Below are 20,336 nucleotides of genomic sequence, written 5' to 3'. Positions count from 1 at the left end.
TCGTTAAAGAGCATTGACATTATGGTAGAAAAAGGATAATTAGATGCTAACAGACTCATGAGTCGACTCACTCAGACTCACTCAGACTCAGATCGAGCCGTGAGTCTGATTCTGAGTGAGTTCGAGAGAATAAAACTTTGGTGAGTCTGAGTCCGAGTGAGTCCGGTTGAGAAAAATTATAGTGAGCCTGAGTCCGAGTGAGTCCGGATGAGGAAAAGTTTGGTGAGTCTGAGTCCGAGTGAGTCCTGAGGGTAAGATATGTTTCGTGAGTGAGTCTGAGTGAGCTCCACATTTTTTGCCGACCTATGGTTTTGGGACATACAACGCCAACAATTATTGTTATCACTTTTCTTGCGTGTCAATGTGTGTTTGTTCGCGGTTACTGCGTTGGTTGAACTCAATTACCTGTGGCGCATACCCGCAAAACATGAACTCTGGTATGCTGGTATGTGCCACACGTGACTGAGAGAAAGGGTTTCATGACGTACGCGACAGGTATTTTGCGTTAATCATGTCATCACCAGTGGATCGTGTTCGTCATACACTGATCCCCTGCTATGCCAATTTTGGCATACTACAAGTTATGGAGACGACCTGGAGAGCGCCCAGACGTAGTCGGCTAGATAGATAGATAGATCCTTAGATAGAAACGGCCAAAGTGCCTGAGGTTCGCTAAGAAATGCTTTCCATTTAATACCTGCTTTGTCAGTATTACCTTGTCAGTAATACGTTGTCAGTATTTTTTATGCTAAACGTTTATATTTTAATCACGAAACTTAGTATCACGTGACCTGCTTCAGCGACCCAAACTAAGGACTACTTTTCGCGTGTAACATGTGCCAACCGCAGTGGGTGCTAACTATAGTTTATTCCGGTTAACTGAGGTCCGTCGTAACTGAGGTTAGCGTGCCCGTGTAACTAGGGTAAAAGTCACCTTTGCACCACATATCACTTTACGGCAACAGCACCACCGCGAGAGGAACACTATCTTCTTGGGACAACGAAACGGATGGGAAGCTCACACAACCTTTGCTTTTGTTAATTTCAAACGCCCCAACAATTTATCTAGTCATCTGATCTGAATTTTCCTTGCCAACTATCTCACTAATATGCGCATTCCATGAACAATCAGCAGAAAACACGACGCCTAGGTACTTTGTTCAACGAAATCTAAAATGTCGCGAGATTGAATTAAACCGGAATGCGTTTACTACATGTGTAAGGCCAATATTAGAGTATGCCTGCCCACTATGGAATCCATCGGAAGCCAATCTCACTTCTCAGATTGAAAGTATTCAAAACAGAGTGACCAGGTACGTCCTGGGCAGGTACCGTAGATAAGACAGTGTCACAATGATGAAAGAAGAATTGAATTGGGAGTTGTCTTCGCGCCGACGAAAGTTAAGGCTGAAACTGTTTTTTTTTCAAATATATAACAAGGTAGGCATAAACAAAGATACTTACTTAAAACACCTTTTTATCTTTCTAAACGTAACGATCACAAACTCAAAATCCGTGAATACCGGCCCAGGGCGTGCATGTTCGCTAATTCCTTTTTTTCCGAAGTGTGCAGCAAACTGGAACAAGCTTTCGGAAAAACAAGTATGTTGTGCAAATGAAAACCTAGTTGTATCTCTGTTGTAACCCCCCCCCCCCTGCTGTAACACACAAGGGCAATGCGGGGTAATTCTTGGATAAAGAATAAAGAAAATCAAGCGGCATGAAGACATCTTGTCTGGTGCGATGTCGTGCCCAAAGTGTACGATTACTGGGTGCTTTTCATACGGCGCACCAGCTGCCTCGAGCGCAGGTGTCGTAGATCCGGGTTGCCAGACGGACGGGTGGGCTCCATCTTTTAAGAAGCGCAAAATGACACGGGGACGAAGCATAGACACACACATTTCGTCCCCGTGTCATTTTGCGCTTCTTAAATGATGAACCATTTCCAACTAGGCCAAACAGCCGTTTTGCTGGGCTCCATCTAGAATCAGAGCATGATTTGTCGAATTCGGTTGACAAGAGTATGAAGTTGGGCATGTTGGTAATGCATAACTGTTCACGTAGCGCAAAATTTGACACTGGACAAGACAGGGACGAACAGCGCTCGTCTTCGCCCTCTCTTGTCGAGTGTCAAATTTTGCGCTACGTGATCAGTTCGAATTCGGTGTAGTCAGCGGCAAGCACGTTGGCGGAAGGTGGCCTGGATCGATGAGCCATGACCAGATAGCCCAGGTGATAGTGGCCTGAAACATCAAGTGGCATGAAGGCATCTTGTGTGGTGCGATGTCGTTCCCGAAGTGTACGCTTGGTGGGGGCTTTTAGGACCTTGTTCCTTATGCTCGGAGCTTGTCTATCGCCGTAGTAGCCGCTAGTTCTGATTGCTGCCGCTAGCTTGACGTAACACAGGTAAAGCCACGACGGCCTTCTCACCCGTCGCGAAAGCAATGGGAGAGTTTCTCAGTATGTTTCGCCGCCCGTCGGCGGTAGGGGCGCTGCGACCCTGACCGTGCATCCCCTGCGCCGCGCACACGGCACAAGAGTGTTGCTCGATGTGAAACCGCGGAATGGGGCTTCTCGACGGAGAAAGGGGAGGGGGATTATTCAAGGAGTCGGGGGTAGAGGGAGGATCGTCTCCTTTCAAAAAAAAAAACTAATGTTATCAAACGGCTCGCCGCATAATGTAGGTGTGCATGTGCTCGTGGATAATACAAGCTTAAACTCAGTAAAACTGCGGAAGAATCGGCTAACGAGGCATAATGCAGGAGGGTAGCGAATTGGGCGAGTTGGAAAATGCTCATTATGGTTGCGCAAACGAAACACGGACGAAAAGAAGAAAAAACGACGACACAAGCGCTATCTAACAACTGAATGTTTATTGGAAAAAATCACAAATATATATGTATAAGAAAGAGAAAAAACAACAAACCCGCACATGCGCTAAAGATAATTGACAGATAAAAACGTGTATGCTAACAAAACTACGCCCTTTCCAGGAAAGACACTTCCTCATCAATCAAAGCGATAGAAGGGCAGCTCACGCAGTTCTCTTTCTTAGACATATATATTTGTGATTTTTTCCAATAAACATTCAGTTGTTAGATAGCGCTTTTGTCGTCGTTTTTTCTTCTTTGCGTTCGTGTTGCGTTTGCGCTAACCATCATGAGGCATAATGCAGGAGGCATAAAGCACTGGCAACGATCAGAGAGAGAGATAAACAAAGCTGCACCTGTTCTGCAAGCAGAGAGCACCAAATACCTTTGGCCCTTGGTCTCGTTGGACAATGAGGCCGCAATTAAGAGAGGTCGCCTTCCCTTTGCTAGCTATTTTCTATTTCTTTATTTTTCAAAATACATTTGGAGTGGTTTTCAGGGCTAAAAGCTGCGGTCTGCAGCTTGACAGCTCTTTGAAACACTTACGTGAGTTGTATCTCTAATGGTTGAAAATAACTGCGTATAGGGAGAAAGAAAGTAAAAAAACAAGAGAGGACTCTTGCTGCTGAATAACCCCTTCGGACGGCACGCCCCGAGAGTGGTACCTGGTGTTAAACGCCACCTGGAAACATTAATTCCGGGGACCCCGAGCTCTTTTGCGTTCCTTTTGTTAGCGTCAGGATGGCTGGGCCGTAAAATAAGACAATAGAAAACGCAACGCACGACACACAGTTAAAAGGGAAAAGGAAGTTTACATTTAATTATCAAGAACTTGGTTACAACGCAAAACTCATAACACAAAGTCGCATACGCATATTCGCTCAAATCGCGCGCTGCTAACAACGCACAACCGCTCTAATTGCACCGCTAAAACGTACAACCGCTCAAATCGCTCGCACTTTTCAGACTCTCCTCGTCGCTTATTATTATTACAGACCTCAGATTTGACTCTTGCGCTGCGCTTCTGACGACCAACAACAGGCAGCATCAGCTGTACAAGCTACTGCGAGCACAAGACAGGAACGAGCTACACAACCCGAGGCCTGAGTTTCTATAGCTCTTTTGGTCAAGATAGTGGTTTTTTTCGATAAGGCCTCTGAACACCTGCCACGCAGGAATGTACTAGAAGTTTTGGAAACAGCAGTCCAGCCCTATTTGCAACGCCATCCCATCTTAAGCTGTCCTGAATGCGTTGACGGCAGCCACTCCCGACGATCCACAGATCTCATAGCCGAAAAATTCCTAAGAATTCTCCTCGTCATTCACGTAAACCAACTGACTGACGCAAACGACAAGCCTTCCACCTATGCACACAAGCCGACTAGGAAGCATTTTAGGTTGTGAACGAGACATTTGTGAAGTCCGGCAAAGTTTTCACTTGAAAGCGTTCAACTATTTGCGAACGCTTACGAGCAATAAATATTTATTTCCAGACCTCAGATTGTCTACACGTTTGATGGCGGAGAGCTGTACTACCGGCTCTTGCATTTATACTTTTTTCGATAAGCTTAAGCTCGATGCACATTGCGCACATAAGAAGTCAGAATAAACAATTTGTGAGCCTTCAACGTTACGCAACTTGTTTTTCAACGCGCGGTGAGTGAAGAAGCGCGCCCGAACTCATGTGCCGGCGTTGCGCGCGCTGTACGGAGCGGCGGAGGAGGGTCAGGGTCGCAGCGCCCCCCTCAAAGCAGCGGCGAGAGGCATGTACTACACCCGATGCGAAGGCCGTAAGAAGCGAGCGCGCGCGTGCGGTCTAGCCCGGCCGTGGTAAAGCATAACCATCTCAGCGCACGCTCGCGCGAGAGAGGTCTTCTTCCTCTTGTTCTTCGAGCGCTTTGACGATGATATTGACGCAGGCAAAACGACATATAGCATAGCCAACTGTAGCATGCGGCGCTCGCTCCACTCCGGCGCGTGCTCTAGTTTGATAGAAGACCGCTAGAGGGCCACAACTGCGCGCTTCCTCTCTCTTTCGACAGTCGTCAGTCAGTGCGCTTCGATACTAATAACGTGAACGAAGAAGACAAGGCCGTGTCACTTCTTCATATGACAGTAGAGGAATTGTACAGAGCATTCACGGTTTACCCGATTATCTCCGAGCAAACGCCTCTAACATCGTTCACTTCGTGGAGAAGGTGGAGATTTTTTAACTGCGCGCCAGCCGCCTCGAGAGCAGGTATCGTGGGTCCGGGTTGCGAAACGGACGGGTAGGCTCCATCCAGAATCAGAGCATGATGTGTCGAATTCGGTGTAGTCAAGGCAAGCACGTTGACGGAAGGTGGCCTGGATCGATGAGCCACGACCAGATAGTCTAGGTGATAGTGGCCTGAAGCATCAAGCGGCATGAAAGCATCTTGTCTGGAAGCGATGTCGTGCCCGAAGTGTACGCTTGCTGTGGGCTTTTTATACTGCGCGCCAGCTGCCTCGAACGCAGATGTAGATCCAGGTTGCCCGACGGTAGAGTAGGCTTCATCCAAAATCGGCATATGGTGCGTCGAATGCGGTGTAGTCAGCGGCAAGCACGTTGACGGAAGGTGACCTGGATCGATGAGCCATGACCAGATAGTCCAGGTGATAGTGGCCTGAAACGTCAAGCGGCATGAAGGCATCTTGTCTGGTGCGATGTCGTGCCAGACAAGATGTGGTTAGAGCCTAGTAGTCTGTTGTCGAGCAAGCTATTGAATTCCAGTACTTTCCTTCTCTACGCTAATTAATTGGCTTCTTGCATATCAGTTTCTGCAGTTCCCTCCTCACTTCTAGGCGAATTCGAGACTTAATCACCCTGTGGTCTGTGGATCGCATCTTGCCAACCACTTCCACATCCTACACGATTCCAGTGTTTGCGCACAGTATGAAGTCTACTTCGTTCTTAGTTTCGCCATTAGAGCTCTTCCTCATCCACTTGCGGTTCTCGTGCTTTTGGTAGAAGGCATTCAAGATCCGTAAATTATTGTGTTCGGCGAACTCTACTAATAACTCCTCTCTGGCGTTTCTAGAACCGATGCCACACTTCCCCACTGCCTAGTTTCCAGCCTGCTTCTTGCCTACTTTGGCAAAGGGAAGCTGAAGGGGTTTTAGAATTTGGTAAAACTTTGTTGTTAACAAGGACCAACATTATTGTCGACAATGGCGTAATTGTTTCACTGTTGTGGCAGCAGGAGCTTTAAAATAGGCGAAAAAATGTTCATCTTGCTCCGCCCACGCGAACGCGCCGAATGTGTAGGCGTGGAAACCAACTAACCGGAACTACGTCATAGTCGGTAGCTTTGGCGGAGCCGCGCAGCACTGTCGTATCTCCAACCGTGACCTCCGTGACTAGTTCCGGCTGCGCGCGTTGGTCGAACTGGTCGCGAAGGCCATGGTTTAAAAGTGCTGATGATGCCGATGACGAGGCACATCGAAGGTGACGTCACGGCGTTCTCTCAGCATCTCAAGAAGCCCTGCGGCTGCAGCCGCTGTTTTCTGCCAAGAAAGGCTCTTTGCGTTCACTTCTGTGAACTCTTACATTGGTTTTCGAATTCAGCAGGGATCAAAACTGCCCAAATGGTTGTTTTCATGTCAGCTAAATGATCGTCATGGCTGGATGTGGGCGCGTAGGCCTGTAACAGCTTCATCTTGTACCTCTTGCTAAGTTTAAGTACTATACATGCCACCCTCTCACCAATGCTGTAGTATTCCTTTGTGCTGCCAGCTCTGTTTTTATGGATAAGGAACCCCGCCCCCAGTTCTCTTCTGTTAACCAAGCGACGATAGCATAGGACATGCCAATTTTAGAGCGCAGCGCTTCGGCTCCTGTTCCTGCGTTGAGCGGCGTTGCCGTCGCCGTCAGTGGCGTAACCGATAGACATGAAAAAATTATAAAACGAGAAACAAATACCCACGATTGAATGGGATTTGAACCCGAGCTTTCTGCGTGGCAGTCGTGTATTGTACCATAGAGCCACGCTGTTTTTTTCCTTTATTTCCGATTGTATGTCACACAAACATGGACAACATAATTATGTTACAAAACACAAAAAACATGCAAGCACACATCTGCCGTCAACACTGAATGAACAACATTGCGATTTAAAAGTCCTTCATAGTAAGCAGGGGTTCTCCCTCTCCAAACATGAAGGGACACATTCTTTTGTTATTTCTATTTCGATAAACCGTGCCATACTTTCTTTAAAATACTGCCTTGCTGGTCTTCTGTCTTAGTCACATGGTTGAAACTCATTTGCAAAACGACCCTATACAGGTGTCATGTCGGGCACGGAATCGCGTTAACCTAATATAGCGTGACAGAAGGGTAATATAACAACCAGTCGTCACACAATGGTAATGGCGCAACGAGTGTTTCCCACCCACTGCAAAGTGCTCAGCCATAATTCTTCATTATGATCAGCCGCATGCAGCATCAACAAAGTGCGCATAATACCTTACAGATGTGTAGCGTGTTCCTCGCTTATCCGCAGAAAGACGAACAATGGCGTAGTGGGTATGTCCTACTTCAAATAAATTATGATTTTTGCGTAGTCGATACCTTGCGGAAAACCCAAACTACAGACACAGTTGGCCTTGCTCTAAGACGAAGCTGCGCTTAGAATTCGCTTTAGGCAATATCGTTACGTCGGTGAATTTTTTTAGCAGTGATATAGGCCAAATCTGACCTAATTTCACTGAGCCCCATCACATCCCATTTAACACCCTCTAGTTCCTTGAATAGCACGGCTGGAATCACCTCAATAGATAACGTTCTTGCCTTAAACGTCGCTAAGTTCAGATTCCAAGGACGGCCTCTCCGGACCCAGAAATTCTTAGCACCCTCCGCTGCGTCGCAGCTCTGACCGCCGCCGTGACCAATTGCTTCGCATCCGCTGTGGACTGAGGGCCAAGGGTTAATTTATATATTCATGTGGAACGTAGCGGCGAAACACTGCACCAGGGTGGCCTATTATTCTCTGGTGAGAGACTGCATTACCGGCTGTGGTCACTGGCAGGGGCGTAGCCGGAAATTTTTTCGGGGGAGGGGGGCTCAACCATACTTTACGTATGCTCGTGCGCGCGTTTGTGTGTTTGCTGTATATATACGCAAGCAAAATTGAAAATTTTCGCGGGGGGGGGGGGGTGGGGAGCCAGGACCTCTTGCATGTGAGGCTGATGCTCTGCCTCTACGCCATCGCTGCATACACAGCATCGCTGCATACATTCATCATAAATTGATCACACACTGTATAAATTGATTGAGTTCATCGAAAGGTTGTGACCAGCTTGGATCACTGCGGCACCTTGTGCAGCAGATCTCAACAACGTGCTTTTTTCTACGTGCCGTCCATGGTGTATTCCGTATAACCCAAGCTATACGAACGCCGACGTGCGAGTGCTACTAACAGGTGCCTAAGTCAAGATTAAGGTAGTCTCCGTGATTTTTGCAGACGCAAAACGGCCTTCAGTGGGAAGATTGTGTACTATGAGGCTCGCTGTGCTGCTCTTATTAAAGTGGAGGGGTGATGTGCGTGCAATTGTAAATAAATTTGATAGGACAATACGCAATAATTCGAGTCTTATGGCAGCTCTCCTTCGACCATTTTTATCGAATTCAATCGGCGCCACAAGTGCAAGCATAAGTAGCTGAGAGTTTTCTCAGCTTCCTAGCAGCTCATTCCTGTACTACTGGTGCGAGGTTGTGTGGGAGTTTTCTTACCATTCGAACCATTGGCTTCGTCTTGACTTTCTTGGCTCTGGATGCATACCGCAGAGTGTTGATTGTCTCGTGGGCATTGGAAGCGCTCGGAGAAACGCAGGCTATCTGCACAGAAAGATAGATCTTAAGATACGTCACATTCTTTTAACAGCGAAGCTGTTTAAGGTCGACGAAGGCCTGGCTCGCCTCGAGAAAAAGCTATCATCAGCATGAACGGCTTCTACGTTATATGGCATCTCGTGTCGCCACGCACCTGGCACAGCGGCGCCTAGCTCGTGCAACGCAAGAACACGGCCGGCGCTCTCTCTTTTCGTCCTCTTCTTCATCATCTGCTTCGCTCCCCGAACACATGCTCCCGGCGCGCGCTCTCCCACTGCGCTTACTTGTCCGGCGTGAGGGGTAATAATTGGGATGGGTGAGAGAACGAGTACAGAGAAAGATAAAGAAATAGAGAAAGAGAGTTGGAGATAGAGCCCGAGAGAAAGAGATGGACAGAATGAGAAAGAAATAGACAGAAAGTGAAGAAAGAGGTAAAAAGATAAACACAGAGAAATACGCACAGAAAACAAAATAAAAAAAGAAACAGCCAGAAAGACAGGCGAAAAGCATGGAGGAATACAGAGAAACAAAGAAAGAGAGGGAAGGAGATAGTAAGATAGAGGAAGTTGGAAACAGAGAGAAAGGGAGGAAATAGAAACCGAAAAATAGAAAGAAATTGAGAGATAAATAAAGAAATACAAGAAAATCCTGCAGATCCCACGCACTGTGGGAATCGATGTAATGCGAAGCAGCCAGCAGAGAGCTCTATAGATCGCCTTGTGTGTCTTTGAGGCAAATGAAGTCATTCATGCCAATAACATCTAGTTCACTATATATGGCATATTCGCCATGCATGCATGCATGCACAATCTGGTATATACCATGCCAATGAAGCGTATATTATGGTATATACAATGTGTGATCTGTCCTTTAAGTTCATCACGCACTCGTGTCATGCCGTCGCAATTTTGGTATATAGCCAGTTAACAAAACGGTCGGAAGCGCACCATGACAGTGTCATGTAAATCATACCGTACATGACATGCATGCCACGATTTTCATGTTTTACCTGTCGCTTATGTTCGTCACACAGTCACGTCACGCAATACCGAATTCGGAGCATGTCAAGCGAGCGAAACGGCCGCGAGTGCACCAAGAGCGTGGCATGCAAATCATGTCGTATATGACTTTGATGTCATGATTTTCAAGTTTCCACCTCATTTACGTTCGTCATACAGTCACATCGCGCAATACCAATTTTGGTGTATATCAAGCTAGCTAAACGGCCGCAAGTGCACCATGAGCGTGGCATGGAAATCATGTCGCACATGATATGCATTTCATGATTTTTCATGTTACCACCTATCATTTATGTTTGTCATGCAGTCACGTCACACAATACCAATTTTTGTGTATATCAAGCAAGCGAAACGGCAACGAGTACATCATGAGCATGGCATGTAAATCATGCCACACATAACATGCAGGCATGGTTTTCATGTTACCGCTGTCGTTTATGTTCGTCATACAGTCACATCGTGTAATACCAATTTTGGTGTATATCAAGCGAGCGAAACGGCCGGGACTGCACCATGAACGTGGCACATGACATTGCCGATACATGACATTGCCGCCTCTCATTTGTGTTCGTCATACAGTCGCGTCGCGCAACACCAATTTCGGTTTATATCAAGCTATGATACGGCCGCAACCGCGCCATGAGCGTGGCATGTAAATCATGTTGTATAAGACTTGCATGTCATGATTTTTAAGTTTCCACCTGTCATTTGCGTTCAATATATAGTCACATCGCGCAATACCAATTTTGGTGTACATAAAGATAGCCAAACTGGCGCGAGTGCACCATGAGCCTGACACGTAAATCATGCTGTACATGATATACGTTTCATGATCTTCACGTTAGGACCTGTCACTTATGTCCGTCTTGAACTCTTGTCACGTCATACCAATGTTGGTATATATCAAATTAACGAAACGGCCGCAAGAGCCCCAAGACCGTGGCATGTAAATTATGCTGTTCATGACATGCATATCATGATTTTCCTGTTATGACCTGCCATGTTCGTAATACGGTCATTTTATGCCGTACCAATTTTGGTATACATCCCAATAACGAAACGGCAACTGGAGCACAAAGTCGTAGGCGGCTCGATAGATAGATAGATAGATAGATAGATAGATAGATAGATAGATAGATAGATAGATAGATAGATAGATAGATAGATAGATAGATAGATAGATAGATAGATAGATAGATAGATAGATAGATAGATAGATAGATAGATAGATAGATAGATGTCCGGGAGGAAGATGCAGAGGCAGCATGACGGCACTGAAGGGAAACTTAACGGCGTTTATTTAAATTGTTTACATTGCGAGTATTTATTTACAAGACGAACATCTTGTGTTACATAACGAAGACTTCGTGTCGAACGAGCCCGCGGGGGCTCATTTTAAAGGGTCTGTTTTCTCTAGATCCCTGGATGGGGGAATAGCTCCTAGTTGGGACTGTCCTATCACGTCACACACAGCACCAATGGGGGTGCCGCCCACACCCGCCCTGGTCAACGTCCTCGACTGGGCGTGGCCACCGCACTCTGCACCTGTGGCACCAAGGGGGTCTTTCTTTGCCATATAAATGCCGTGGGGTGATGGGCCACACGCTCGGACAACCGGGCGCATCAAAAGGTCCGCCGCTCCGAATTACCTCACCGCTCAATCGGCAGGACGGGTTGTCATCCGCGCAGACGCCGCTGTCTCTTCCAGGAAGATGCCGCGACCGGAGACCATTACGGTCGTATCGTCGAACCTTGATGTGTAGGACTGCATGGTGCCTCACTTCCCGTCTCGGGAGGACAATTCAAGTGCTTGAACGGCTGTCAGCAGGCAAGCAGCCCTTCGACGCCTTGTTCGAAGAACAGGGGACGCCGCTTCCCCTTGGGCGCAGGTGCCGATCGTAAGAATGCATATTAAACTTGTTACACTTACTATCGGCTCCGAATGAAACGCCAGCAGTGGTGCGCGTGGTACAGTTCGCACCCTTATACGCTCTTGCGGTTTGCCGCTCGTGAGCCAGATTCATGCTTGCGACTGTGCCGTGCTGCCCAATCGTGATGAATGGATGGATGCAACTTCATTTGAAATAATCCATGTGAGTGTGGTTGGGCCCCTAGACGTCCGGGAGCCCCCTGGCCGACATCTCTAGGCAGGCCCGGTTCACCAGCCTCAGCTGGTCGTCGGAGCCAGTGGCCCGAAGAGCGGCCAGCCACGAGGAAAGGGAAGGATTGGGAATAGGGTCTACCACCAGGCGCTTTGGGCAGCTCCACAAACAGTGGAAGAGATCAGCCCGGGGAGCCTCACAGGTGGTGCACTGTGGGTGATGGAGAACTGGGTAAAAAAATGATGGCTGATCCATCCGTCATAGGAAAAGGTATAGCACAAAAGTGAAACGTGTCGCAGAAGTAGTTTATAGTTTATAGTGCATTGGAATATGAGAGCTCGTACAATATCTACTGTTGTTTGGCAAATATAGCACCGCTTGGTGTGCACGCATCTGACTCACGTTGACGCCTAGTGGCACATCTCCGTACCGATGAATAACGCCCATGATCATGATTTAACCCTTGCGGTAGCTGAAGCTCTTAACATATACGTGGACACCGCATATGGTGAATCCCGCGCACAGATGCCACCAACAAGCACATAATAAACACTGATACTCGATATGCACTCCTTCAAAGCGTCGTGAAATGCGAAGACAAACGATACGCGCGTCGTGTCTTCCCTCTAGCCTGGCCGTTACTTCTAACAGGGCGAGTGGGGAACGCGGTGCGACAGCCAGGCGAGCGTCGGAGAGCTATTTGAGGGCCGAAGCTCCTTAGGGTCGAGGCTTCTCCGTTGTCCGTTGTAGCCAAGCTAGTACTGGAAGCGCTCGCTCTCGCACTCATGCCAAAGAGAAGCCTTCTTCCTCTTGTTCTTCGAGCGCCTTGATGATGATCATAGTCACATATAAAACCACATAAAAAAATTGAAAAAGAGGAAGCAAGCGAGAAATAGAGACAAAGGAGTTTAAAAAATAGGAACAAAAATAAAATAAAGATAAATAAAGAGAAAAAAATTAAGAGCAAAATAGAGGAGGAAAGAAAGAGAGAACGGAAGAGAAACGAAGAAGGCTGCCCAGATCCGCTGTTTCTTCAGGCTCGATCAGAGGGACTTGCATTGACCTCGTCTTCTCAAATTTCAGGTTGGATCACACACATGAACCTTTGGCTTTACATTTCACCGATCATAAGGCGGTCGTAATGAAAGAAAAGCGCCGCCCACATCTCAAAACCATATACGCAGTGTGATTAGTAAACAACTTTGTATATGCCGTACAGACGTGTTGTCACGTCTTTGCATGATCGAGTTGGCGATGTACAGGGGGTTCACGGTTAATGATCCCCCGGAGCTTCGCCCACTCGTCATCATTCACTTCGTGGATATGCTGTGATTTTAAATGCGAAGCATTTCTTAGCGAACTTCTGCGACTTTGAGCGTATCTATCTATCTATCTAGCCGCCTACGACTTTGTGCTCTCCTGGCCCTTTCGTTAATAGGATGTACACCAAAATTGGTATGGCGTAACATGGCCTTATGACGAACATAAATGACAGGTCATAACATGACAATCATGATATCCATGTCATGTACAGCATGACTTACGTACCACGCTCATGGTGCTCTGGCTGCCGTTTCGCTAGCTGGATATACGCCAAAATTTGTATCTCGCGACGTGAATGTGTGACGAACATAAATAACAGGAGTAAATTTGAAAATCATGACACGCATGTCATTTACAGCATGACATACGTGCCACGATCATGGTGTCTGGCGCCCGTTTCGCTAGCGTGATATACATCAAAATTGGTATTGCGCAACGTGACTGTGTGACGAACATAAATAACAGGTGGTAACACGAAAATCATGAAATGCGCGTCATGTAGCGTATGATTTAGACGCCTCGCTCATGGTGCACTCGCGGCCATTTTGTTAATTGGATATATACTTAAATTGGTATGACATGACAGGAGTACGTGACGAACATAAATAGCAGGTCACGCATCGTATATACGTAGCAGAATAGATGTTTCATTAGCGTGGCATATACCAGATTTTACACGCATGCATGTATGACAATCTCGCGATATATAGCGAACTAGATGTCACGACATGAATGACTTCATTAGCCTCAATGAGAAACAAGACGATGTATGCAGGTCTATACAGGCTGCTTCGCATTACATCGATTCCCACACTGCGTGGGATCTGCCGATTTTTTTAACACGAAAGCGTTTTATGCCGGGGTCCACCACGGCTCCACTGACGCATTTCCGTCACAGCTATGACGTTGTAAAATATAAAGACTACCATATGGCAAAGAAAAAACTGTAAGAAAATTCACCTGGAGTCGAACTTACGACCTCTTGAGCGCCAGCGCGCAGCGCGAATCGACTCCGCCGCAGACGGCATGTACTCTGCGATGCTAACGGCGAGTTATTTATTATTTATGTACCCCATTTGTCGGTGGCGGTACTTAGAGATCGGCGGTACAGCTTTTTTTCGTTATCACTAGCGAGATGGCGCGAAAGGCTCGAAGAGCGCGCTTTAAAAGTCGTCCCCCACGCGGATTAGCGCTCGCCTCGACAGGGCGTGGTCGCTCGTGCGGGCGCTTATCTCGTGCGTGATCTCGGTGGGAGCGTGCTGCTCACACAGAAATAAGTTACAACTGTGAAAGTTCGCGCTCATCCTGTGTATGTTCGTTCCGCGCGTCCTTTCTGCTTGAGCAGCGCATTGCAAGTTTCGAGCGGCGTGCCGTTCTTCGCGTAACATCACAATTTTATGCTGTAGCATTCATTCCTTCGCGCTTGGGGCGAAAGAGTGCAGAACAAACGCTCAACAACGTCTGTGAAGACACGTTTCACTTTCGTGTTATACCGATTCCTATGACAGAGGGATCAGCCATGTTTTTTTTTAGATATGGATGGATGCTATGAGCTTGGGTAAAGCTGCCACCTGACTGTGTGTTAAAGCGTTGACGAAATTAAACTTGTATTGGAAACGCGCCGCATGCGACAGTCGTAGCTACGGCGTGTTTTTTTCCCCAGCCTGGTGGCACAGATGTCACCGCCCCGTTATAAAGAGGACGCTCATAGCATCCATCCACCAATCCAAGAGCACTGTAAGAGGAAAGTGTGAAAGATAAAAGGCGCGTTCATGTAGCCTTCGTAATGTGTGTGGCAGTAGCTCAGTGGGCTAAACGACCGCCAGCCATCGTCATAAATTGAGAGGTCATGGGTTCGACTCCCGTCAACGGAACTTTTTGGGGCGAAGCTCGTTATAGCATCACCTGGCCAGTCGTCGCTCCATCCGGCGTTCCCCCGCCGTCGCGCCTCCCGTATCATTCAATAGATGGCGCTGTCCCGTAGAGATGCATGCGAACTGCAGTTGGGTGACGATATACTAGATGGCGCTATCCCATTGAGATGTGTGCAATATGGTGGTTGGGTGAATGCACGCTAGATGGCGTTATAGGTGCCGCTGTTCTCAGATTGGCTACTGCGCCCGTTATCTCTCATTCTCCTTGATCGTCGCCGTACGTGGAGGAGTGCGCTTGCCGGATCGTTCTGCTTGGCAGACCATGGGCGACGAGGAGCGCCGGGTGCGGAAGGCCGCAGCGTGTCGTGCTCATCGGCAGGATCCCGAGGGGCGAGCTCGAGAGGCTGCCACCAAGCGAGCGCAACAGTAATCAAAGCGGCGTATCGCTTTGATTACTGCTGGACGAAGCCACTGAACATTTCACGGTGTAACCATGATTGCTTGAAAGCTTCGCCCAAGCTCTTCATCATTCACCCGTGGATATGCTGTAATTTTTTCTCATAGCTTTTGCTCTTTGCCATCTGATGGCGTTCATTTTGCTGACGTACTTCCGTGACGGAAAGGCGTCATGAAAGTCTTGGTGGACCCTGGCATAAAACACTTTCGTGTTAAAAAATAGATCGGGTGTGCGTGACTGACAATGGTGACGACAGGACGGCGCGCATTATAAAGTTCCTAATGGTTGGAGAACACGCTGCTCTGTTGGTGTTTCATTTGTCACGGATAGTACAGCTTGGGAAAGAGCAGGAAAAATCGGCGAATGAGTCCGGGAAGAGGAGAAAGGGAGCTCTTACCAATACTTCTTTTGGCTCATGACTAGTTATTACTATTCTTTACCGCCCTACAACAAGACTGAATATTTTAAGGTGAAAGCCTTGGATTTCTGATCAAACGCGAAAATTAACCGTCGGCGTCCCGAGTCGGCAGCGTCAAAACGAGGGATGCAGAAAATCATGACATGATGGCGTTACCTTATGACGTCCGCATGACATGACAGACCGCCAAAATCGGCGACTTCATAACGTCACGTCACAGGATGACGTCATCACATCACATCGTCGATATGCATTCCCTCCTTGATCGGTGGGTCGATCACGGAAGCAATGCAAATCCGCGTTACGTCCAGAAAGCATTCGGATGGTGCGAGGAAGGAACAATACATCGACTGAAGAAAAAGAAGATGGCTTTCGCCTTCGCGTCATCTTAGGCGGATGCATTGGGGACCCTGTGAGTGTATTTAGTACAGTGACCGCATCACGCACTATCAGGAGTCGACAGAGGAGAGTGATTTACATTATTACATTCGAAGCATTCGCAGCGCCTACATCAAGCCACGATGATCAACTGGTTGAACGCTTCTACGAAGACGTAGAATCAGCAATGAGTAAGGTAAAGACACAGTATACTGTACTGATGGGCGACTTTAATGCAAAGGTAGGCAAGAAGCAGGCTGGAGATCATGCAATTGGGGAATATGGCATCGGCTCTAGAAACGCCAGAGGGCAGTTACTAGTAGAATTTGCACAACGCAATAATTTACGGATCTTGAATACCTTCTACAGAAAACGGGCTACTCGTAAGTGGGCGTGGAGGAGTCCTAATGGCGAAACTAAAAATGAAGTAGACTTCATAATGTGCGACCACCCGGGCATTGTACAGGATGTGGAAGTAGTTAACAAGATCCGATGCAGTGACCATAGAATGGTAAGATGTAGAATTCAACTAGCCGTGAGGAAGGAACGGCAGAAACTGATACACAAGAAGCCGATTAATGAACAAGCTCTGAGAGGGAAAGTACAGGAATTCAGAGTTTCACTTCAGAAAAGGTACGCGGCTTTAACCGAGGAAACCGACCTTAGCGTAGACGCAATGAATGGTAATCTGACTAGTATCATTAAGGAGTGTGCAGTGGAAGTCGGGGGTACAGTCTTTAGACAGGACACTGGTAAGCTATCCCAAGAGACGAAAAACCTCATTAAGAAAGGTCAAGCAATGAAAGCCTCAAATGCAACAGACAAAATAGAGCTGGCGGAGCTTTCGCAGTTAATCAATAGGCGAAAAGTAGCCTACATAAGAAAGTATAATATGGAGAGAATTGAGCATGCTCTAAAGACGGAAGAAGCCTCAAAGCTATGAAGAGAAAACTGTGCATAGGAAAAATCAGATGTATGCATTAAGGGACAAGGAAGGCAAGGTCACAACCAATCTGGATAGAATAGTTGAGATAGCGGAAGAGTTCTACAGAGATCTGTACAGCAGCCGAGACAGTCAGGATGATAACGTAAGAAGCAGCAATAGCCCAGAGGAATCTGACATCCCACCAGTGTTGACAGGAGAAGTAAAGAAAGCCCTAAAGGGAATGCAAAGAGGCAAAGCAGCTGGTGAGGATCAGATAACATCAGACCTGTTGAAAGACGGTGGAGAGATTATGTTAGAAAAACTGGCCACCCTGTATACGAAGTGTTTCTCGACGGGGAGGATACCAGAATCTTGGAAGAATGCCAACATCATCTTGATCCATAAGAAAGGGGACGTCAAGGACCTGAAAAATTACAGGCCCATCAGCTTACTGTCCGTTGTCTACAAGCTATTTACAAAATTGCTAACAGAATTAATACGACATTAGAGTTTAATCAACCAAGGGACCAGGCAGGATTTCGTACAGGCTTCTCAACAATAGACCATATTGATACTATCAACCAGGTGATAGAAAAAATCACAGCATATCCACGGAGTGAATGATGATGAATGGGCGAAGCTGCGGAGGTTCATCGGTAAACCGTGAATCTTCCGTGAATTCTGCCCAGTACATCATCACCGACGTGAGATCGGGCGCGTTTATACTAAAGGTTAGATGAGTTATGACGACTTGCAGCTCACTTTAATTTTACATGTACGCTGTGAATTTTCATTGTTTAGAAAACCATTGCTTTCGAAAAATCTGGCGTCTTTCGTTAAGCAGCTGGCGTCTTTTCGTTTTGCTTTAGAAACATCTGGCGTTCTTTCGTTTTGCTTTTACAAAACATCTGGCGTCTTTCGTTGGTTTATTTCATCAATCAACGGCGTTTTGAACAAAATTTTTATTGTTTAATCACGCACAGGAGAAATCTCACCAGGCACTACCTGGGAGGTAAACAATGGCTGCTAATGGGAATGAGAGACAGAAGAAGTCGGCTTTTAGCTAACACTTACACTTCTACTTCTACTAATGTTTCCTACTGGAACATGCCAATGGCTGCTAATGGGGAATGAGAGACAGAAGAATTCGGCTTTTAGTTAACGCGCACGCTGCGAATTTTTTATTGTTCAACAACGCACAGGAAAAATCTCCTACCGGCACCACCTTGGAGGTCAAAGCGTAAGACTTGTTACGGACTACGACTACTACTACTGCTACTACTACTACGACGACGACTACGAGGGACGAACGGGTGCCGCCTTAAGGAGCGTCGCCCCTAAAAATGCGCGGAATACAACGAACCCCTATACATAGACTTCATAGATTACGAGAAGGCATTTGATTCGGTGGAGACATCAGCAGTCATGCAGGCACTGCGGAATCAGGGCATCGACGAAGCCTATATAAACATAATGGAAGAAATCTACAGCGGATCCACAGCCACTATAGTCCTCCATAAAGAAAGCGACGGAATCCCAATAAAGAAGGGCGTACGGCAGGCTGACACGATCTCTCCAATGATATTCACCGCGTGTTTACAGGAGGTTTTCAGGGCCCTAGATTGGGAAGAATTAGGGATAAGAGTTAACGGAGAGTACCTCAGTAACCTGCGATTCGCTGCTGACATTGCATTGATGAGTAACGCGGGAGACGAATTACAGCTCATGATAACTGAACTGGATACGGAAACTAGAAGAGTAGGTCTGAAAATTAATGTGCATAAAACTAAAGTAATGTGGAACAATCTTGGCAGAGAACAGCGCTTTGCGATAGGTGGTGAGACACTGGAAGTTGTAAAGGAGTACGTCTACTTAGGACAGGTAGTAACCGCGGAGCCGAACCATGAGAGTGAAATAACTAGAAGAATAAGGATGGGATGGGGCTCATTCGGCAAGCATTATCAAATCATGAATGGTATTCTACCACTATCACTCAAGAGGAAGGTATATAACAGCTGCATCTTACCGGTACTTACCTACGGAGCAGAAACCTGGAGACTTACAAAGAGGGTTCAACTTAAATTGAGGACGACGCAGCGAGCGATAGAAAGGAAAATGATAGGTGTAACCTTAAGAGACAGGAAGAGAGCAGAGTGGGTCAGGGAATAAACGGGGGTTAAGGACATCATAGCTGAAATCAAGATGAAGAAATGGATATGGGCCGGGCACGTAGCACGTCGGCAGGATAACCGGTGGTCATTAAGGGTAACTGACTGGATTCCAAGAGATGGCAAACGCGTGAGGGGCAGACAGAAAATTAGGTGGGTAGATGAGATTAAGAAGTTTGTAGATATAACGTGGCAGCAGAAAGCACAGGACCGGGTTGATTGGCGGAACATGGGAGAGGCCTTTGCCCTGCAGTGGGCGTAGACAGGCTGATGATGATGATGATGATTCGAAGCATCTTAAGGCGGAGCTCAAATGGTGTGCGGCGTGACCACCCTTACTGCGCAAACCCTCTCCACACACTTTCTCTCCAATCCTCCACTCCCCGTCTCCACTCCTTCTCTCCGCTCCTCCTTCCCTCTCTTCCCCCTCTCCACTCCCTCTCCTCGTTTAGATAAAAGGCTCGCGTTAGGTCGTACACACGCTCACTCACTGCGCCGGCTGCGCCGGTGTCATGAGTTCCAACGTCAACGTCGGCGCCAGTTGCAGTAACAACTTAACGCCTGCCGAGATCGCGGAGTAGCGGGTGGAGCACGAAAGGCTCGACGCGCCGAAGCGCAACGTAAAGGTCGGCAAGCGGACCCCGAGCTCCGGGCTTAGGGAAGCCCAGCGCAAACGGCAACGTCGGCGGGAAACTGCTACGGATGGAACGCGGGCTCGACATGCCGGAACGCAACGGCAGCGTCGTCAAGCGAACCCCGCCGTACGCAACGCCGACGTCGAAGCCTAGCGTCATCGTCGAGCCAACGCGTTGGCTGCGGACAGACGACGCGAGTCCAACGCCCGTGCAGAACGCCTCGCTAGACAACTTCAACGCCCGGGATTCGACGGTGCCGACGCCCGGTTCCCGCGCGAATTCCTCGACCGGAGCTTCGCACAGCTGCAGCGTATGCGAG

General features: G+C 47.6%; 1 protein-coding gene across 1 annotated transcript in view; it reads right to left on the bottom strand.

Annotated features, from left to right (window-relative positions):
- The window catches only part of LOC119389195 (kinesin-like protein KIF12), a 332,325-nt gene that overhangs the window by 100,860 nt on the left and 211,129 nt on the right, over positions 1 to 20,336 (bottom strand). The window contains exon 5 of the mRNA XM_049415048.1: positions 8,620 to 8,724. Coding sequence (XP_049271005.1) covers positions 8,620 to 8,724 — 105 coding nt within the window. The remainder of the gene's footprint in view (positions 1 to 8,619; positions 8,725 to 20,336) is intronic.

Source organism: Rhipicephalus sanguineus, chromosome 4, assembly GCF_013339695.2.
Source record: "Rhipicephalus sanguineus isolate Rsan-2018 chromosome 4, BIME_Rsan_1.4, whole genome shotgun sequence".
In the NCBI taxonomy this organism is placed as follows: Eukaryota; Metazoa; Arthropoda; class Arachnida; order Ixodida; family Ixodidae; genus Rhipicephalus; species Rhipicephalus sanguineus.
Note: the sequence above shows the minus strand (reverse complement) of the source record. Positions and strands in the feature narration are given on the sequence as shown.